This window comes from Danio rerio, chromosome 15 (assembly GCF_049306965.1).
Source record: "Danio rerio strain Tuebingen ecotype United States chromosome 15, GRCz12tu, whole genome shotgun sequence".
Taxonomy (NCBI): domain Eukaryota; kingdom Metazoa; phylum Chordata; class Actinopteri; order Cypriniformes; family Danionidae; genus Danio; species Danio rerio.
In genome coordinates this window covers 5,241,343-5,261,624 of record NC_133190.1, presented here as the reverse complement: position 1 = coordinate 5,261,624, position 20,282 = coordinate 5,241,343, and the positions used below count along the sequence as shown (strand labels likewise).

The 20,282-nt window shown below is 41.4% G+C and overlaps 2 protein-coding genes across 2 annotated transcripts in view; one reads left to right on the top strand and one right to left on the bottom strand.

Moving 5' to 3' along the window:
- brwd1 (bromodomain and WD repeat domain containing 1) overlaps positions 1 to 20,282 on the top strand; it is a 1,114,832-nt gene that overhangs the window by 894,535 nt on the left and 200,015 nt on the right. The gene's annotated exons all lie outside the window — the stretch shown is intronic.
- Positions 12,138 to 18,000, bottom strand: LOC141377972 (uncharacterized). The gene is made up of 3 exons (XM_073924205.1): positions 17,912 to 18,000; positions 14,035 to 14,476; positions 12,138 to 13,777 (listed from the first exon to the last, which is right to left on the bottom strand). The coding sequence occupies exons 1-3, from the start codon at positions 17,998 to 18,000 to the stop codon at positions 12,146 to 12,148; spliced, it is 2,163 nt and encodes a 720-aa protein (XP_073780306.1). The 3' UTR covers positions 12,138 to 12,145.

Sequence of the window (20,282 nt, the reverse complement as noted above, 5' to 3'; positions counted from 1 at the left end):
GGAAGGGGTGGTGGTGGGAAACAAAAAAAAAAAAAAAAAGAAAAAAGTCCTTCCAGGAGGAAGGGGTGGTGGTGGGAAAAAAAAAAGAAAAAAAGTCCTTCCAGGAGGAAGGGTTTGTGGTGGAAAAAAAAGAAAAAAAAAGTCCTTCCAGGAGGAAGGGGTGGTGGTGGGAAAAAAAGAAAAAAAAAGTCCTTCCAGGAGGAAGGGTTTGTGGTGGAAAAAAGAAAAAAGTCCTTCCAGGAGGAAGGTGTGGTGGTGGAAAAAAAAGAAAAAAAAAGAAAAAAAAGTCCTTCCAGGAGGAAGGGGTGGTGGTGGAAAAAAAAGAAAAAAAGTCCTTCCAGGAGGAAGGGTTTGTGGTGGAAAAAAAAGAAAAAAAAAGTCCTTCCAGGAGGAAGGGGTGGTGGTGCGAAAAAAAAAAGAAAAAAAGTCCTTCCAAGAGGAAGGGTTTGTGGTGGAAAAAAAAGAAAAAAAAAGTCCTTCCAGGAGGAAGGGGTGGTGGTGGGAAAAAAAGAAAAAAAAAAGTCCTTCCAGGAGGAAGGGGTGGTGGTGGTGGGAAAAAAAAGAAAAAAAGTCCTTCCAGGAGGAAGGGGTGGTGGTGGGAAAAAGGAAAATAAAAAGAAAAAAAAGCCCTTCCAGGAGGAAGGGGTGGTGGTGGGAAAAAAAAGAAAAAAAAGACAAAAAGTCCTTCCAGGAGGAAGGGGTGGTGGTGGGGAAAAAAAAAGAAAAAAAAGAAAAAAAGTCCTTCCAGGAGGAAGGGTTGGTGGTGGGAAAAAAGAAAAAAAAAGAAAAAAAGTCCTTCCAGGAGGAAGGGGTGGTGGTGGGAAAAAAAAGAAAAAAAGTCCTTCCAGGAGGAAGGGTTGGTGGTGGGAAAAAAAAGAAAAAAAGTCCTTCCAGGAGGAAGGGTTTGTGGTGGAAAAAAAAGAAAAAAAAAGTCCTTCCAGGAGGAAGGGGTGGTGGTGGGAAAAAGGAAAAGAAAAAGAAAAAAAAGCCCTTCCAGGAGGAAGGGGTGGTGGTGGAAAAAAAAAAGAAAAAAAAAAGTCCTTCCAGGAGGAAGGGGTGGTGGTGGGAAAAAAAAGAAAAAAAAAAGACAAAAAGTCCTTCCAGGAGGAAGGGTTGGTGGTGGGAAAAAAAAGGAAAAAAAGTCCTTCCAGGAGGAAGGGGTGGTGGTGGGAAAAAAAAGAAAAAAAGTCCTTCCAGGAGGAAGGGTTGGTGGTGGGAAAAAAAGAAAAAAAAAAGTCCTTCCAGGAGGAAGGGGTGGTGGTGGAAAAAAAAGAAAAAAAAAAAGAAAAAAAAGTCCTTCCAGGAGGAAGGGGTGGTGGTGGGAAAAAAAACAAAAAAAAAAGTCCTTCCAGGAGGAAGGGGTGGTGGTGGGAAAAAAAAGAAAAAAAAAGTCCTTCCATTAGGAAGGGGTGGTGATGGGAAAGAAGAAAAAAAAAGAAAAAAGTCCTACCAGGAGGAAGGGGTGGTGGTGGAAAAAAAAGTCCTTCCAGGAGGAAGGGGTGGTGGTGGAAAAAAAAGAAAAAAAGTCCTTCCAAGAGGAAGGAGTGGTGGTGGGAAAAAAGAAAAAAAAGAAAAAAAGTCCTTCCAGGAGGAAGGGGTGGTGGTGGGAAAAAAGAAGAAAAAGAAAAATAAAGTCCTTCCAGGAGGAAAGGGTGGTGGTGGGAAAAAAGAAAAAAAAGTCCTTCCAAGAGGAAGGGGTGGTGGTGCGAAAAAAGAAAATAAAAAGAAAAAAAAGTTCTTCCAGGAGGAAGGGGTGGTGGTGCGAAAAAAGAAAACAAAAAGAAAAAAAAGTCCTTCCAGGAGGAAGGGGTGGTGGTGGGAAAAAAGAAAAAAAGTCCTTCCAGGAGGAAGGGGTGGTGGTGGAAAAAAAAGAAAAAAAAAGTCCTTCCAGGAGGAAGGGGTGGTGGTGGGAAAAAAAAAGAAAAAAAGTCCTTCCAGGAGGAAGGGTTGGTGGTGGGAAAAAAAAGAAAAAAAGTCCTTCCAGGAGGAAGGGGTGGTGGTGGGAAAAAAAAAGAAAAAAAAGAAAAAAAGTCCTTCCAGGAGGAAGGGGTGGTGGTGGGAAAAAAAAAGAAAAAAAAGACAAAAAGTCCTTCCAGGAGGAAGGGGTGGTGGTGGGAAAAAACAAAAAAAAAGAAAAAAAGTCCTTCCAGGAGGAAGGGTTGGTGGTGGGAAAAAAAAGAAAAAAAGTCCTTCCAGGAGGAAGGGTTTGTGGTGGAAAAAAAAGAAAAAAAAAGTCCTTCCAGGAGGAAGGGGTGGTGGTGGGAAAAAGGAAAAGAAAAAGAAAAAAAAGCCCTTCCAGGAGGAAGGGGTGGTGGTGGGAAAAAAAAAGAAAAAAAAAGACAAAAAGTCCTTCCAGGAGGAAGGGGTGGTGGTGGGAAAAAAAAAGAAAAAAAGTCCTTCCAGGAGGAAGGGGTGGTGGTGGGAAAAAAAGAAAAAAAAAGTCCTTCCAGGAGGAAGGGTTTGTGGTGGAAAAAAAAGAAAAAAAAGTCCTTCCAGGAGGAAGGGGTGGTGGGGGAAACAAAAAAAAAAAGAAAAAAAGTCCTTCCAGGAGGAAGGGGTGGTGGTGGGAAAAAAAGAAAAAAAAGTCCTTCCAGGAGGAAGGGGTGGTGGTGGGAAAAAAAAAAAGAAAAAAAGTCCTTCCAGGAGGAAGGGGTGGTGGTGGGAAAAAAAGAAAAAAAAGTCCTTCCAGGAGGAAGGGTTGGTGGTGGAAAAAAAAGAAAAAAAAAAGTCCTTCCAGGAGGAAGGGGTGGTGGTGGGAAAAAAGAAAAAAAAAAGTCCTTTCAGGAGGAAGGGTTGGTGGTGGGAAAAAAAAAGGAAAAAAAAGTCCTTCCAGGAGGAAGGGGTGGTGGTGGGAAAAAAGCAAAAAAAAAAAAAAAGTCCTTCCAGGAGGAAGGGTTTGTGGTGGAAAAAAAAAGAAAAAAAAGAAAAAAAAGACAAAAAGTCCTTCCAGGAGGAAGGGGTGGTGGTGGGAAAAAAAGAAAAAAAGTCCTTCCAGGAGGAAGGGTTTGTGGTGGAAAAAAAAGAAAAAAAAAGTCCTTCCAGGAGGAAGGGGTGGTGGTGGCGAAAAAAAGAAAAAAAGTCCTTCCAGGAGGAAGGGGTGGTGGTGGGAAAAAAGAAAAAAAAAAGAAAAAAAGTCCTTCCAGGGGGAAGAGGTGGTGGTGGGAAAAAAGAAAATAAAAAGAAAAAAAAGTCCTTCCAAGAGGAAGAGGTGGTGGTGGGAAAAAAGAAAAAAAAAAAGAAAAAAGTCCTTCCAGGAGGAAGGGGTGGTTGTGGGAAAAAGAAAAAAAGTCCTTCCAGGAGGAAGGGGTGGTGGTGGAAAAAAAAGAAAAAAAGTCCTTCCAGGAGGAAGGGGTGGTGGTGGAAAAAAAAGAAAAAAAAGTCCTTCCAGGAGGAAGGGGTGGTGGTGGAAAAAAAAGAAAAAAAAAGTCCTTCCAGAAGAAAGGGGTGGTGGTGGAAAAAAAAGAAAAAAAGTCCTTCCAGGAGGAAGGGGTGGTGGTGGGAAAAAAAAAGAAAAAAAAAAGAAAAAAAGTCCTTCCAGGAGGAAGGGGTGGTGGTGGGAAAAAAGAAAAAAAAGAAAAAAAAAAGTCCTTCCAGGAGGAAGGGGTGGTGGTGGGAAAAAAAGAAAAATAAAGTCCTTCCAGGAGGAAGGGGTGGTGGTGGGAAAAAAAGAAAAAAAAGTTCTTCCAGGAGGAAGGGGTGGTGGTGGCGAAAAAAAAGAAAAAAAAGAAAAAAAGTCCTTCCAGGAGGAAGGGTTGGTGGTGGGAAAAAAAAGAAAAAAAGTCCTTCCAGGAGGAAGGGTTTGTGGTGGAAAAAAAAGAAAAAAAAAGTCCTTCCAGGAGGAAGGGGTGGTGGTGGGAAAAAGGAAAAGAAAAAGAAAAAAAAGCCCTTCCAGGAGGAAGGGGTGGTAGTGGGAAAAAAAAAAGAAAAAAAAAGACAAAAAGTCCTTCCAGGAGGAAGGGGTGGTGGTGGGAAAAAAAGAAAAAAAAAGTCCTTCCAGGAGGAAGGGGTGGTGGTGGGAAAAAAAGAAAAAAAAAGTCCTTCCAGGAGGAAGGGTTTGTGGTGAAAAAAAAAGGAAAAAAAAGTCCTTCCAGGAGGAAGGGGTGGTGGGGGAAACAAAAAAAAAAAGAAAAAAAGTCCTTCCAGGAGGAAGGGGTGGTGGTGGGAAAAAAAAAAGAAAAAAAAGTCCTTCCAGGAGGAAGGGTTTGTGGTGGAAAAAAAAGAAAAAAAAAAGTCCTTCCAGGAGGAAGGGGTGGTGGTGGGAAAAAAGCAAAAAAAAAAAAAAGTCCTTCCAGGAGGAAGGGTTTGTGGTGGAAAAAAGAAAAAAAAAAGTCCTTTCAGGAGGAAGGGTTGGTGGTGGGAAAAAAAAAGGAAAAAAAAGTCCTTCCAGGAGGAAGGGGTGGTGGTGGGAAAAAAGCAAAAAAAAAAAAAAAGTCCTTCCAGGAGGAAGGGGTGGTGGGGGAAACAAAAAAAAAAAAGAAAAAAAAAGACAAAAAGTCCTTCCAGGAGGAAGGGTTGGTGGTGGAAAAAAAAGAAAAAAAAGTCCTTCCAGGAGGAAGGGGTGGTGGTGGGAAAAAAAGAAAAAAAAAAGTCCTTCCAGGAGGAAGGGGTGGTGGTGGGAAAAAAAGAAAAAAAGTCCTTCCAGGAGGAAGGGTTTGTGGTGGAAAAAAAAGAAAAAAAAAGTCCTTCCAGGAGGAAGGGGTGGTGGTGGGAAAAAAAAAGAACAAAAGTCCTTCCAGGAGGAAGGGTTGGTGGTGGGAAAAAAAAGAAAAAAAGTCCTTCCAGGAGGAAGGGGTGGTGGGGGAAACAAAAAAAAAAAGAAAAAAGTCCTTCCAGGAGGAAGGGGTGGTGGTGGGAAAAAAAAAAGAAAAAAAAAAGACAAAAAGTCCTTCCAGGAGGAAGGGGTGGTGGTGGGAAAAAACAAAAAAAAAGAAAAAAAGTCCTTCCAGGAGGAAGGGGTGGTGGTGGGAAAAAAAAGAAAAAAAGTCCTTCCAGGAGGAAGGGTTGGTGGTGGGAAAAAAAAGAAAAAAAGTCCTTCCAGGAGGAAGGGGTGGTGGTGGGAAAAAGGAAAAGAAAAAGAAAAAAAAGCCCTTCCAGGAGGAAGGGGTGGTGGTGGGAAAAAAAAAGAAAAAAAAAGACAAAAAGTCCTTCCAGGAGGAAGGGGTGGTGGTGGGAAAAAAAAAGAAAAAAAGTCCTTCCAGGAGGAAGGGTTTGTGGTGGAAAAAAAAGAAAAAAAAGTCCTTCCAGGAGGAAGGGGTGGTGGGGGAAACAAAAAAAAAAAGAAAAAAAGTCCTTCCAGGAGGAAGGGGTGGTGGTGGGAAAAAAAGAAAAAAAAGTCCTTCCAGGAGGAAGGGGTGGTGGTGGGAAAAAAAAAAAGAAAAAAAGTCCTTCCAGGAGGAAGGGGTGGTGGTGGGAAAAAAAGAAAAAAAAAGTCCTTCCAGGAGGAAGGGTTGGTGGTGGAAAAAAAAGAAAAAAAAAAGTCCTTCCAGGAGGAAGGGGTGGTGGTGGGAAAAAAGCAAAAAAAAAAAAAAAGTCCTTCCAGGAGGAAGGGTTTGTGGTGGAAAAAAAGAAAAAAAAAAGTCCTTTCAGGAGGAAGGGTTGGTGGTGGGAAAAAAAAGGAAAAAAAAGTCCTTCCAGGAGGAAGGGGTGGTGGTGGGAAAAAAGCAAAAAAAAAAAAAAAGTCCTTCCAGGAGGAAGGGTTTGTGGTGGAAAAAAAAAGAAAAAAAAAGAAAAAAAAGACAAAAAGTCCTTCCAGGAGGAAGGGGTGGTGGTGGGAAAAAAAGAAAAAAAGTCCTTCCAGGAGGAAGGGGTGGTGGTGGAAAAAAAAGAAAAAAAAGTCCTTCCAGGAGGAAGGGGTGGTGGTGGGAAAAAAAGAAAAAAAGTCCTTCCAGGAGGAAGGGTTTGTGGTGGAAAAAAAAGAAAAAAAAAGTCCTTCCAGGAGGAAGGGGTGGTGGTGGGAAAAAAAGAAAAAAAGTCCTTCCAGGAGGAAGGGGTGGTGGTGGGAAAAAAGAAAAAAAAAGAAAAAAAGTCCTTCCAGGAGGAAGGGGTGGTGGTGGGAAAAAAGAAAAAAAAAGAAAAAAAGTCCTTCCAGGGGGAAGAGGTGGTGGTGGGAAAAAAGAAAATAAAAAGAAAAAAAAGTCCTTCCAAGAGGAAGAGGTGGTGGTGGGAAAAAAGAAAAAAAAAAGAAAAAAGTCCTTCCAGGAGGAAGGGTTTGTGGTGGAAAAAAAAGAAAAAAAAAGTCCTTCCAGGAGGAAGGGGTGGTGGTGGGAAAAAAAGAAAAAAAGTCCTTCCAGGAGGAAGGGGTGGTGGTGGGAAAAAAGAAAAAAAAAGAAAAAAAGTCCTTCCAGGGGGAAGAGGTGGTGGTGGGAAAAAAGAAAATAAAAAGAAAAAAAAGTCCTTCCAAGAGGAAGAGGTGGTGGTGGGAAAAAAGAAAAAAAAAAGAAAAAAGTCCTTCCAGGAGGAAGGGGTGGTTGTGGGAAAAAGAAAAAAAGTCCTTCCAGGAGGAAGGGGTGGTGGTGGAAAAAAAAGAAAAAAAGTCCTTCCAGGAGGAAGGGGTGGTGGTGGAAAAAAAAGAAAAAAAAGTCCTTCCAGGAGGAAGGGGTGGTGGTGGAAAAAAAAGAAAAAAAAAGTCCTTCCAGGAGAAAGGGGTGGTGGTGGAAAAAAAAGAAAAAAAGTCCTTCCAGGAGGAAGGGGTGGTGGTGGGAAAAAAAAAGAAAAAAAAAAGAAAAAAAGTCCTTCCAGGAGGAAGGGGTGGTGGTGGGAAAAAAGAAAAAAAAGAAAAAAAAAAGTCCTTCCAGGAGGAAGGGGTGGTGGTGGGAAAAAAAGAAAAATAAAGTCCTTCCAGGAGGAAGGGGTGGTGGTGGGAAAAAAAGAAAAAAAAGTTCTTCCAGGAGGAAGGGGTGGTGGTGGCGAAAAAAAAGAAAAAAAAGAAAAAAAGTCCTTCCAGGAGGAAGGGTTGGTGGTGGGAAAAAAAGAAAAAAAGTCCTTCCAGGAGGAAGGGTTTGTGGTGGAAAAAAAAGAAAAAAAAAGTCCTTCCAGGAGGAAGGGGTGGTGGTGGGAAAAAGGAAAAGAAAAAGAAAAAAAAGCCCTTCCAGGAGGAAGGGGTGGTGGTGGGAAAAAAAAAAGAAAAAAAAAGACAAAAAGTCCTTCCAGGAGGAAGGGGTGGTGGTGGGAAAAAAAGAAAAAAAAAGTCCTTCCAGGAGGAAGGGGTGGTGGTGGGAAAAAAAGAAAAAAAAAGTCCTTCCAGGAGGAAGGGTTTGTGGTGAAAAAAAAAGGAAAAAAAAGTCCTTCCAGGAGGAAGGGGTGGTGGGGGAAACAAAAAAAAAAAGAAAAAAAGTCCTTCCAGGAGGAAGGGGTGGTGGTGGGAAAAAAAAAAAGAAAAAAAAGTCCTTCCAGGAGGAAGGGTTTGTGGTGGAAAAAAAAGAAAAAAAAAGTCCTTCCAGGAGGAAGGGGTGGTGGTGGGAAAAAAGCAAAAAAAAAAAAAAAGTCCTTCCAGGAGGAAGGGTTTGTGGTGGAAAAAAAAAAAAAAAAGAAAAAAAAAGACAAAAAGTCCTTCCAGGAGGAAGGGTTGGTGGTGGAAAAAAAAGAAAAAAAAGTCCTTCCAGGAGGAAGGGGTGGTGGTGGGAAAAAAAGAAAAAAAAGTCCTTCCAGGAGGAAGGGGTGGTGGTGGGAAAAAAAAAAAGAAAAAAAGTCCTTCCAGGAGGAAGGGGTGGTGGTGGGAAAAAAAGAAAAAAAAAGTCCTTCCAGGAGGAAGGGTTGGTGGTGGAAAAAAAAGAAAAAAAAAAGTCCTTCCAGGAGGAAGGGGTGGTGGTGGGAAAAAAAAAGAAAAAAAGTCCTTCCAGGAGGAAGGGTTGGTGGTGGGAAAAAAAAGAAAAAAAGTCCTTCCAGGAGGAAGGGGTGGTGGGGGAAACAAAAAAAAAAAGAAAAAAGTCCTTCCAGGAGGAAGGGGTGGTGGTGGGAAAAAAAAAGAAAAAAAGTCCTTCCAGGAGGAAGGGGTGGTGGTGGGAAAAAAAGAAAAAAAAGTCCTTCCAGGAGGAAGGGGTGGTGGTGGGAAAAAAAAAAAGAAAAAAAGTCCTTCCAGGAGGAAGGGGTGGTGGTGGGAAAAAAAGAAAAAAAAGTCCTTCCAGGAGGAAGGGTTGGTGGTGGAAAAAAAAGAAAAAAAAAAGTCCTTCCAGGAGGAAGGGGTGGTGGTGGGAAAAAAGCAAAAAAAAAAAAAGTCCTTCCAGGAGGAAGGGTTTGTGGTGGAAAAAAAGAAAAAAAAAAGTCCTTTCAGGAGGAAGGGGTGGTGGTGGGAAAAAAGCAAAAAAAAAAAAAAAAGTCCTTCCAGGAGGAAGGGTTTGTGGTGGAAAAAAAAAGAAAAAAAAGAAAAAAAAGACAAAAAGTCCTTCCAGGAGGAAGGGGTGGTGGTGGGAAAAAAAGAAAAAAAGTCCTTCCAGGAGGAAGGGTTTGTGGTGGAAAAAAAAGAAAAAAAAAGTCCTTCCAGGAGGAAGGGGTGGTGGTGGGAAAAAAAGAAAAAAAGTCCTTCCAGGAGGAAGGGGTGGTGGTGGGAAAAAAGAAAAAAAAAGAAAAAAAGTCCTTCCAGGAGGAAGGGGTGGTGGTGGGAAAAAAGAAAAAAAAAAGAAAAAAAGTCCTTCCAGGAGGAAGGGGTGGTGGTGGGAAAAAAAAGAAAAAAAAAGTCCTTCCAGGAGGAAGGGTTTGTGGTGGAAAAAAGAAAAAAAAAAGTCCTTTCAGGAGGAAGGGTTGGTGGTGGGAAAAAAAAAGGAAAAAAAAGTCCTTCCAGGAGGAAGGGGTGGTGGGGGAAACAAAAAAAAAAAGAAAAAAGTCCTTCCAGGAGGAAGGGGTGGTGGTGGGAAAAAAAAAGAAAAAAAGTCCTTCCAGGAGGAAGGGGTGGTGGTGGGAAAAAAAGAAAAAAAAAGTCCTTCCAGGAGGAAGGGTTTGTGGTGGAAAAAAAAGAAAAAAAAAGTCCTTCCAGGAGGAAGGGGTGGTGGGGGAAACAAAAAAAAAAAGAAAAAAAGTCCTTCCAGGAGGAAGGGGTGGTGGTGGGAAAAAAAGAAAAAAAAAGTCCTTCCAGGAGGAAGGGGTGGTGGTGGGAAAAAAAGAAAAAAAAGTCCTTCCAGGAGGAAGGGGTGGTGGTGGGAAAAAAAAAGAAAAAAAGTCCTTCCAGGAGGAAGGGGTGGTGGTGGGAAAAAAAGAAAAAAAAGTCCTTCCAGGAGGAAGGGTTTGTGGTGGAAAAAAAGAAAAAAAAAAGTCCTTTCAGGAGGAAGGGTTGGTGGTGGGAAAAAAAAGGAAAAAAAAGTCCTTCCAGGAGGAAGGGGTGGTGGTGGGAAAAAAAAGAAAAAAAGAAAAAAAAGACAAAAAGTCCTTCCAGGAGGAAGGGGTGGTGGTGGGAAAAAAAGAAAAAAAGTCCTTCCAGGAGGAAGGGTTTGTGGTGGAAAAAAAAGAAAAAAAAAGTCCTTCCAGGAGGAAGGGGTGGTGGTGGGAAAAAAAGAAAAAAAGTCCTTCCAGGAGGAAGGGGTGGTGGTGGGAAAAAAGAAAAAAAAAGAAAAAAAGTCCTTCCAGGAGGAAGGGTTTGTGGTGGAAAAAAAGAAAAAAAAAAGTCCTTTCAGGAGGAAGGGTTGGTGGTGGGAAAAAAAAGGAAAAAAAAGTCCTTCCAGGAGGAAGGGTTTGTGGTGGAAAAAAAAAGAAAAAAAAGAAAAAAAAGACAAAAAGTCCTTCCAGGAGGAAGGGGTGGTGGTGGGAAAAAAAGAAAAAAAGTCCTTCCAGGAGGAAGGGTTTGTGGTGGAAAAAAAAGAAAAAAAAAGTCCTTCCAGGAGGAAGGGGTGGTGGTGGGAAAAAAAGAAAAAAAGTCCTTCCAGGAGGAAGGGGTGGTGGTGGGAAAAAAGAAAAAAAAAGAAAAAAAGTCCTTCCAGGAGGAAGGGGTGGTGGTGGGAAAAAAGAAAAAAAAAAGAAAAAAAGTCCTTCCAGGAGGAAGGGGTGGTGGTGGGAAAAAAAAGAAAAAAAAAGTCCTTCCAGGGGGAAGAGGTGGTGGTGGGAAAAAAGAAAATAAAAAGAAAAAAAAGTCCTTCCAAGAGGAAGAGGTGGTGGTGGGAAAAAAGAAAAAAAAAAAGAAAAAAGTCCTTCCAGGAGGAAGGGGTGGTTGTGGGAAAAAGAAAAAAAGTCCTTCCAGGAGGAAGGGGTGGTGGTGGAAAAAAAAGAAAAAAAGTCCTTCCAGGAGGAAGGGGTGGTGGTGGAAAAAAAAGAAAAAAAAGTCCTTCCAGGAGGAAGGGGTGGTGGTGGAAAAAAAAGAAAAAAAAAGTCCTTCCAGGAGAAAGGGGTGGTGGTGGAAAAAAAAGAAAAAAAGTCCTTCCAGGAGGAAGGGGTGGTGGTGGGAAAAAAAAAGGAAAAAAAAAGAAAAAAGTCCTTCCAGGAGGAAGGGGTGGTGGTGGGAAAAAAGAAAAAAAAGAAAAAAAAAAGTCCTTCCAGGAGGAAGGGGTGGTGGTGGGAAAAAAAGAAAAATAAAGTCCTTCCAGGAGGAAGGGGTGGTGGTGGGAAAAAAAGAAAAAAAAGTCCTTCCAGGAGGAAGGGGTGGTGGTGGCGAAAAAAAAGAAAAAAAAGAAAAAAAGTCCTTCCAGGAGGAAGGGGTGGTGTTGGGAAAAAAAGAAAAAAAAGTCCTTCCAGGAGGAAGGGGTGGTGGTGGGAAAAAAAAAGAAAAAAAGTCCTTCCAGGAGGAAGGGTTGGTGGTGGGAAAAAAAAGAAAAAAAGTCCTTCCAGGAGGAAGGGGTGGTGGTGGGAAAAAAAAAGAAAAAAAAAAGACAAAAAGTCCTTCCAGGAGGAAGGGGTGGTGGTGGGAAAAAACAAAAAAAAAGAAAAAAAGTCCTTCCAGGAGGAAGGGGTGGTGGTGGGAAAAAAAAGAAAAAAAGTCCTTCCAGGAGGAAGGGTTGGTGGTGGGAAAAAAAAGAAAAAAAGTCCTTCCAGGAGGAAGGGGTGGTGGTGGGAAAAAGGAAAAGAAAAAGAAAAAAAAGCCCTTCCAGGAGGAAGGGGTGGTGGTGGGAAAAAAAAAGAAAAAAAAAGACAAAAAGTCCTTCCAGGAGGAAGGGGTGGTGGTGGGAAAAAAAAAGAAAAAAAGTCCTTCCAGGAGGAAGGGGTGGTGGTGGGAAAAAAAGAAAAAAAAAGTCCTTCCAGGAGGAAGGGTTTGTGGTGGAAAAAAAAGAAAAAAAAGTCCTTCCAGGAGGAAGGGGTGGTGGGGGAAACAAAAAAAAAAAGAAAAAAAGTCCTTCCAGGAGGAAGGGGTGGTGGTGGGAAAAAAAGAAAAAAAAGTCCTTCCAGGAGGAAGGGGTGGTGGTGGGAAAAAAAAAAAGAAAAAAAGTCCTTCCAGGAGGAAGGGGTGGTGGTGGGAAAAAAAGAAAAAAAAGTCCTTCCAGGAGGAAGGGTTGGTGGTGGAAAAAAAAGAAAAAAAAAAGTCCTTCCAGGAGGAAGGGGTGGTGGTGGGAAAAAAGCAAAAAAAAAAAAAAAGTCCTTCCAGGAGGAAGGGTTTGTGGTGGAAAAAAAGAAAAAAAAAAGTCCTTTCAGGAGGAAGGGTTGGTGGTGGGAAAAAAAAAGGAAAAAAAAGTCCTTCCAGGAGGAAGGGGTGGTGGTGGGAAAAAAGCAAAACAAAAAAAAAAGTCCTTCCAGGAGGAAGGGTTTGTGGTGGAAAAAAAAAGAAAAAAAAGAAAAAAAAGACAAAAAGTCCTTCCAGGAGGAAGGGGTGGTGGTGGGAAAAAAAAGAAAAAAAGTCCTTCCAGGAGGAAGGGTTTGTGGTGGAAAAAAAAGAAAAAAAAAGTCCTTCCAGGAGGAAGGGGTGGTGGTGGGAAAAAAAGAAAAAAAGTCCTTCCAGGAGGAAGGGGTGGTGGTGGGAAAAAAGAAAAAAAATGAAAAAAAGTCCTTCCAGGAGGAAGGGGTGGTGGTGGGAAAAAAGAAAAAAAAAGAAAAAAAGTCCTTCCAGGGGGAAGAGGTGGTGGTGGGAAAAAAGAAAATAAAAAGAAAAAAAAGTCCTTCCAAGAGGAAGAGGTGGTGGTGGGAAAAAAGAAAAAAAAAAGAAAAAAGTCCTTCCAGGAGGAAGGGGTGGTTGTGGGAAAAAGAAAAAAAGTCCTTCCAGGAGGAAGGGGTGGTGGTGGAAAAAAAAGAAAAAAAGTCATTCCAGGAGGAAGGGGTGGTGGTGGAAAAAAAAGAAAAAAAAGTCCTTCCAGGAGGAAGGGGTGGTGGTGGAAAAAAAAGAAAAAAAAAGTCCTTCCAGGAGAAAGGGGTGGTGGTGGAAAAAAAAGAAAAAAAGTCCTTCCAGGAGGAAGGGGTGGTGGTGGGAAAAAAGAAAAAAAAGAAAAAAAAAAGTCCTTCCAGGAGGAAGGGGTGGTGGTGGGAAAAAAAGAAAAATAAAGTCCTTCCAGGAGGAAGGGGTGGTGGTGGGAAAAAAAAAGAAAAAAAGTCCTTCCAGGAGGAAGGGGTGGTGGTGGGAAAAAAGAAAAAAAAGAAAAAAAAAAGTCCTTCCAGGAGGAAGGGGTGGTGGTGGGAAAAAAAGAAAAATAAAGTCCTTCCAGGAGGAAGGGGTGGTGGTGGGAAAAAAAGAAAAAAAAGTTCTTCCAGGAGGAAGGGGTGGTGGTGGCGAAAAAAAAGAAAAAAAAGAAAAAAAGTCCTTCCAGGAGGAAGGGTTGGTGGTGGGAAAAAAAAGAAAAAAAGTCCTTCCAGGAGGAAGGGTTTGTGGTGGAAAAAAAAGAAAAAAAAAGTCCTTCCAGGAGGAAGGGGTGGTGGTGGGAAAAAGGAAAAGAAAAAGAAAAAAAGCCCTTCCAGGAGGAAGGGGTGGTGGTGGGAAAAAAAAAAGAAAAAAAAAGACAAAAAGTCCTTCCAGGAGGAAGGGGTGGTGGTGGGAAAAAAAGAAAAAAAAAGTCCTTCCAGGAGGAAGGGGTGGTGGTGGGAAAAAAAGAAAAAAAAAGTCCTTCCAGGAGGAAGGGTTTGTGGTGAAAAAAAAAGGAAAAAAAAGTCCTTCCAGGAGGAAGGGGTGGTGGGGGAAACAAAAAAAAAAAGAAAAAAAGTCCTTCCAGGAGGAAGGGGTGGTGGTGGGAAAAAAAAAAGAAAAAAAAGTCCTTCCAGGAGGAAGGGTTTGTGGTGGAAAAAAAAGAAAAAAAAAGTCCTTCCAGGAGGAAGGGTTGGTGGTGGGAAAAAAAAAGGAAAAAAAAAGTCCTTCCAGGAGGAAGGGGTGGTGGTGGGAAAAAAGCAAAAAAAAAAAAAAGTCCTTCCAGGAGGAAGGGTTGGTGGTGGGAAAAAAAAAGGAAAAAAAAGTCCTTCCAGGAGGAAGGGGTGGTGGTGGGAAAAAAGCAAAAAAAAAGGAAAAAAAAGTCCTTCCAGGAGGAAGGGGTGGTGGTGGGAAAAAAGCAAAAAAAAAAAAAAAAGTCCTTCCAGGAGGAAGGGTTTGTGGTGAAAAAAAAAGGAAAAAAAAGTCCTTCCAGGAGGAAGGGGTGGTGGGGGAAACAAAAAAAAAAAAGAAAAAAAGTCCTTCCAGGAGGAAGGGGTGGTGGTGGGAAAAAAAAAAGAAAAAAAAGTCCTTCCAGGAGGAAGGGTTTGTGGTGGAAAAAAAAGAAAAAAAAAGTCCTTCCAGGAGGAAGGGTTGGTGGTGGGAAAAAAAAAGGAAAAAAAAAGTCCTTCCAGGAGGAAGGGGTGGTGGTGGGAAAAAAGCAAAAAAAAAAAAAAGTCCTTCCAGGAGGAAGGGTTGGTGGTGGGAAAAAAAAAGGAAAAAAAAGTCCTTCCAGGAGGAAGGGGTGGTGGTGGGAAAAAAGCAAAAAAAAAAAAAAAAAGTCCTTCCAGGAGGAAGGGTTTGTGGTGGAAAAAAAAAAAAAAAGAAAAAAAAAGACAAAAAGTCCTTCCAGGAGGAAGGGTTGGTGGTGGAAAAAAAAGAAAAAAAAGTCCTTCCAGGAGGAAGGGGTGGTGGTGGGAAAAAAAGAAAAAAAAAGTCCTTCCAGGAGGAAGGGGTGGTGGTGGGAAAAAAAGAAAAAAAGTCCTTCCAGGAGGAAGGGTTGGTGGTGGAAAAAAAAGAAAAAAAAAAGTCCTTCCAGGAGGAAGGGGTGGTGGTGGGAAAAAAAAAGAAAAAAAGTCCTTCCAGGAGGAAGGGTTGGTGGTGGGAAAAAAAAGAAAAAAAGTCCTTCCAGGAGGAAGGGGTGGTGGGGGAAACAAAAAAAAAAAGAAAAAAGTCCTTCCAGGAGGAAGGGGTGGTGGTGGGAAAAAAAAAGAAAAAAAGTCCTTCCAGGACGAAGGGGTGGTGGTGGGAAAAAAAGAAAAAAAAGTCCTTCCAGGAGGAAGGGGTGGTGGTGGGAAAAAAAAAAGAAAAAAAGTCCTTCCAGGAGGAAGGGGTGGTGGTGGGAAAAAAAGAAAAAAAAGTCCTTCCAGGAGGAAGGGTTGGTGGTGGAAAAAAAAGAAAAAAAAAGTCCTTCCAGGAGGAAGGGGTGGTGGTGGGAAAAAAGCAAAAAAAAAAAAAGTCCTTCCAGGAGGAAGGGTTTGTGGTGGAAAAAAAGAAAAAAAAAAGTCCTTTCAGGAGGAAGGGGTGGTGGTGGGAAAAAAGCAAAAAAAAAAAAAAAAGTCCTTCCAGGAAAAAAGGGTTTGTGGTGGAAAAAAAAAGAAAAAAAAGAAAAAAAAGACAAAAAGTCCTTCCAGGAGGAAGGGGTGGTGGTGGGAAAAAAAGAAAAAAAGTCCTTCCAGGAGGAAGGGTTTGTGGTGGAAAAAAAAGAAAAAAAAAGTCCTTCCAGGAGGAAGGGGTGGTGGTGGGAAAAAAAGAAAAAAAGTCCTTCCAGGAGGAAGGGGTGGTGGTGGGAAAAAAGAAAAAAAAAGAAAAAAAGTCCTTCCAGGAGGAAGGGGTGGTGGTGGGAAAAAAGAAAAAAAAAGAAAAAAAGTCCTTCCAGGAGGAAGGGGTGGTGGTGGGAAAAAAAAGAAAAAAAAAGTCCTTCCAGGAGGAAGGGTTTGTGGTGGAAAAAAGAAAAAAAAAAGTCCTTTCAGGAGGAAGGGTTGGTGGTGGGAAAAAAAAAGGAAAAAAAAGTCCTTCCAGGAGGAAGGGGTGGTGGTGGGAAAAAAGCAAAAAAAAAAAAAAAGTCCTTCCAGGAGGAAGGGTTTGTGGTGGAAAAAAGAAAAAAAAAAGTCCTTTCAGGAGGAAGGGTTGGTGGTGGGAAAAAAAAAGGAAAAAAAAGTCCTTCCAGGAGGAAGGGGTGGTGGGGGAAACAAAAAAAAAAAGAAAAAAGTCCTTCCAGGAGGAAGGGGTGGTGGTGGGAAAAAAAAAGAAAAAAAGTCCTTCCAGGAGGAAGGGGTGGTGGTGGGAAAAAAAGAAAAAAAAGTCCTTCCAGGAGGAAGGGGTGGTGGTGGGAAAAAAAAAGAAAAAAAGTCCTTCCAGGAGGAAGGGGTGGTGGTGGGAAAAAAAGAAAAAAAAGTCCTTCCAGGAGGAAGGGGTGGTGGTGGGAAAAAAGCAAAAAAAAAAAAAAGTCCTTCCAGGAGGAAGGGTTGGTGGTGGGAAAAAAAAGGAAAAAAAAGTCCTTCCAGGAGGAAGGGGTGGTGGTGGGAAAAAAGCAAAAAAAAAAAAAAAAAGTCCTTCCAGGAGGAAGGGTTTGTGGTGGAAAAAAAAAGAAAAAAAAGAAAAAAAAGACAAAAAGTCCTTCCAGGAGGAAGGGGTGGTGGTGGGAAAAAAAGAAAAAAAGTCCTTCCAGGAGGAAGGGTTTGTGGTGGAAAAAAAAGAAAAAAAAAGTCCTTCCAGGAGGAAGGGGTGGTGGTGGGAAAAAAAGAAAAAAAGTCCTTCCAGGAGGAAGGGGTGGTGGTGGGAAAAAAGAAAAAAAAAGAAAAAAAGTCCTTCCAGGAGGAAGGGGTGGTGGTGGGAAAAAAGAAAAAAAAAAGAAAAAAAGTCCTTCCAGGAGGAAGGGGTGGTGGTGGGGAAAAAAAGAAAAAAAAAGTCCTTCCAGGGGGAAGAGGTGGTGGTGGGAAAAAAGAAAATAAAAAGAAAAAAAAGTCCTTCCAAGAGGAAGAGGTGGTGGTGGGAAAAAAGAAAAAAAAAAGAAAAAAGTCCTTCCAGGAGGAAGGGGTGGTTGTGGGAAAAAGAAAAAAAGTCCTTCCAGGAGGAAGGGGTGGTGGTGGAAAAAAAAGAAAAAAAGTCCTTCCAGGAGGAAGGGGTGGTGGTGGAAAAAAAAGAAAAAAAAGTCCTTCCAGGAGGAAGGGGTGGTGGTGGAAAAAAAAGAAAAAAAAAGTCCTTCCAGGAGAAAGGGGTGGTGGTGGAAAAAAAAGAAAAAAAGTCCTTCCAGGAGGAAGGGGTGGTGGTGGGAAAAAAAAAGGAAAAAAAAAGAAAAAAAGTCCTTCCAGGAGGAAGGGGTGGTGGTGGGAAAAAAAGAAAAAAAAGAAAAAAAAAGTCCTTCCAGGAGGAAGGGGTGGTGGTGGGAAAAAAAGAAAAATAAAGTCCTTCCAGGAGGAAGGGGTGGTGGTGGGAAAAAAAGAAAAAAAAGTCCTTCCAGGAGGAAGGGGTGGTGGTGGCGAAAAAAAAGAAAAAAAAGAAAAAAAGTCCTTCCAGGAGGAAGGGGTGGTGTTGGGAAAAAAAGAAAAAAAATCCTTCCAGGAGGAAGGGGTGGTGGTGGGAAAAAAGAAAATAAAAAGAAAAAAAGTCCTTCCAGGAGGAAGGGGTGGTGGTGGGAAAAAAAGAAAAAAAAAGTCCTTCCAAGAGGAAGGGGTGGTGGTGGGGAAAAATTAAAAAAAGTCCTTCCAAGAGGAAGGGGTGGTGGTGGGAAAAAAAGAAAAAAAAAGTCCTTCCAGGAGGAAGGGGTGGTGGTGGGAAAAAAAGAAAAAAAAGTCCTTCCAGGAGGAAGGGGTGGTGGTGGGAAAAAAGAAAAAAAAGTCCTTCCAGGAGGAAGGGGTGGTGGTGGGAAAAAAAGAAAAAAAAAGTCCTTCCAGGAGGAAGGGGTGGTGGTGGGAAAAAAATTTACAAAAAGAAAAAAAGTCCTTCCAGGAGGAAGGGGTGGTGGTGGGAAAAAAGAAAAAAAAAAGTCCTTCCAGGAGGAAGGGGTGGTGGTGGGAAATTTTTTTTAAAAATCCTTCCAAGAGGAAGGGTTGGTGGCATAGATATATACACTAGATATCGCCTGACCTATTGATGTCTATTGGACAGAATGCGTCAATAGCGCCGCCATCTTGCTACAGGGTAGCGCTCCTTTGAAATGAATGTGGGACCAATGTACAGTGGAGGACTGTGATCATCCAAAGCCAGAGATATACACATATACACATATATCTATGATCTGGAGTTTTCCTGGATGTTAGTATGTAATTTTTTTTTTCTAATTACGAAAATTATAATTTTACATCACTTTTCTACATTGATGGATCAGTGACCGCACGGGCATTTCTGACAAAAAGCTTGTGTTTGTGTGTACAGAAATGTACTATTCACCCTCCCTGTTAAATTTTATCTAATCGAACGACTCTTTCACCAACGTTAGCCGACAATAATACAAGTTTCTGGCAGCGCAGCATCTCGTTGTCATATTTCTTTTGCATTGTTTGCTGATTTTATCCAACAAAACTAGCATAAGCCGAGTGTTTGGTGCGAGTTGGAGCTGCTTTGCCGTATGGTGAATGCAGTAAGTGACTGTTATCATCAATAACGTTACCTGATTAGCACAAAAGTTCAGAACATACAAAAACAGAAAAAAACTTAATATTACCTATGAAATGTTTTGCCTTTGTGCTTTGTTTTCTTTGTTTGCTTGTTACTACACCCGTATACAGCGCTAAAGTCCTGCATCTTCACGTAATAACACTGTCTTGACTAGTGCGGTTGAATGACAATTGTCCTGGGAGCCCTGTACCAATGTGGCGGCGCTATTGACGCATGCTCAGGGTCCCTATGCGATTTCTAGTGTATATATCTATGGGTTTCTATCAGGGTACACACCGGCGCTGCAAGTCAGCTGCCCCCAGCCACGACTCAGGACACTGTTCATATTTCTGCCGTGCCACAGAGAGGCAGAGTGCCGTGCTCATCAGACCAGGCAACGTTTCTCCAATCTTCTATTGTCCAATTTTCGTGAGCCTGTGTGAATTGTATTCTCAGTTTCCTGTTCTTAGCTGACAGGAGTGGCACCCGGTGTGGTCTTCTGCTGCTGTAGCCCATCTGCTTCAAGGTTAGACGTGTTGTGTGTTCAGAGATGCTCTTCTGCAGACCTCGGTTGTAACGAGTGGTGGTTTGAGTTACTGTTACCTTTCTATCGGCTTGAACCAGTCTGACCATTCTCCTCTGATCTCCACAATAAACAATGCATTTGCGCCCACAGAACTGCCGCTCACTGGACATTTTCTCTTTTTCTGATCATTTTCTAGAGATGGTTGTGCAGGAAAATCCCAGTACATCAGTAGTTTCTGTAATACTCAGACCAGACCGTCTGGCACCAACCATGCCATGTTGAAAGTCACTTTAATCACCTTTCTTTGTCATTCTTATACTCGGTTTGAACAGCAGCAGATTGTTTTGACCATGTGTACATGCCTATATATATATATATATATATATATATATATATATATATATATATATATATATATATATATATATATATATAGCACAGTTTCAATATCTAAATATGTATAAAGATGGATGGATAAACAGATAGATTGGTGGGTGGGTGGACAGATGGATGGGTGAGTAAATGAAAGGAAGGATAGACGGAAACCTGGGTGGATGGATTGGTGGACAAACAGATGGATGGACAGACAGATAGACGAAAGGACAAATGGACAGACAAATGAATAGTCAGATAGATGGTTGGATGGATGACCAAATGGATGGATGGATTTATGGATGGACAGAAAAATGGACAGATGGGCTAACAGAAAGTTGGATGGATGAATGGACAAACAAATAGACAAATGGAAGGACGGCTGGATAGACAAACATACAGAAGGATGGATAGATTAACAGATATATAGATGAATGGATAGACAAATGAATGGATGGACTGATAGAAAAATGGACAGATAGATGGATGGATGGATAGATATTTTCTTTCTGCATCTTTAACTGTATATTATCTTGAATCTGTAGAAGTTTGTCTGTTCGTCATAACGTGTACTTTTATACATTAAAGTTTATAAATTAATATTATTCATTTATAATTATTAGTTTACTAAGGTTTCTACTGGAGTGTTCCGTTAACTCTTCTAAACTATAATTATTAAAGTTAAAACAGAAACTAAATATATAAAAACCTAAACAGAAAGGTGCTCTCGATACAAAATCTAAAACATGAAATAAGCTGAAATTAGGGCAAATGTTGAAATAAAAATAATTAGTCTCACAATAAAAACAAACTCAATTGCCAAACTTTAATAATCTTGTTTTGTTTATGTGTGTTTGTGCTTGTGTGTGTGTGTGTGTGTGTGTGTGTGTGTGTGTGTGTGTGTGGAAAGAGAGAGAGGCTTCTGGTCACAAGGTCCTGCATGTGAGCTGCTGCAGTGGCTCCTGAATAGTGTATTTTTGCTGACAACGTCCCTGCCACACACAGTTACACAACTAGGTGTTTATCAATGAGTGCCCACAGCAGCAATGAACACACACACACACACACACACACACACACACACACACACACACACACACACACACACACACACACACACACACACACACACACAAACACACACACGTTAAATAAGGTCATTCTGAACATAATGGTGCAGCTGGAAGGAGACCATTTTTGATTATTTTTTTATTTAAGATTCACAATTATTGTCAGATTTAACACTGATTAGACAACAGTGAAATAAATGGATGGATGGATAGACAAACCGAAAGATAGATGGATGAATGAATGGACATTTAGATGGATGGATAGATGGATCAATGGGTGAGTGGATGGATGGATGGATGGGTGGATGGGCTGGTGGACGAACAGATAGATGGATGGACAGACAAATGGATGGATGGGCAAATGAATAGACAGATAAACGGATGGATGGATTTATGGATGGACAGACAAGTGGACAGATGGGCAGACAGAAAATTAGATGGATGGATGGACAAACGAATAGATAAATGGAAGGACGGATGGGTAGACAAACATACAGATGGATTGATGAAATAACATAGATAGATGGATAGATAGACAAATGGATGGATGGACTGAGAAAGATGGACAGAAACAGATGGATGAATGAACAGACAGACAGACAGACAGACAGACAGACAGACAGACAGACAGATAGATAGATAGATAGATAGATAGATAGATAGATAGATAGATAAACGGATGGATAGACAAATATATAGA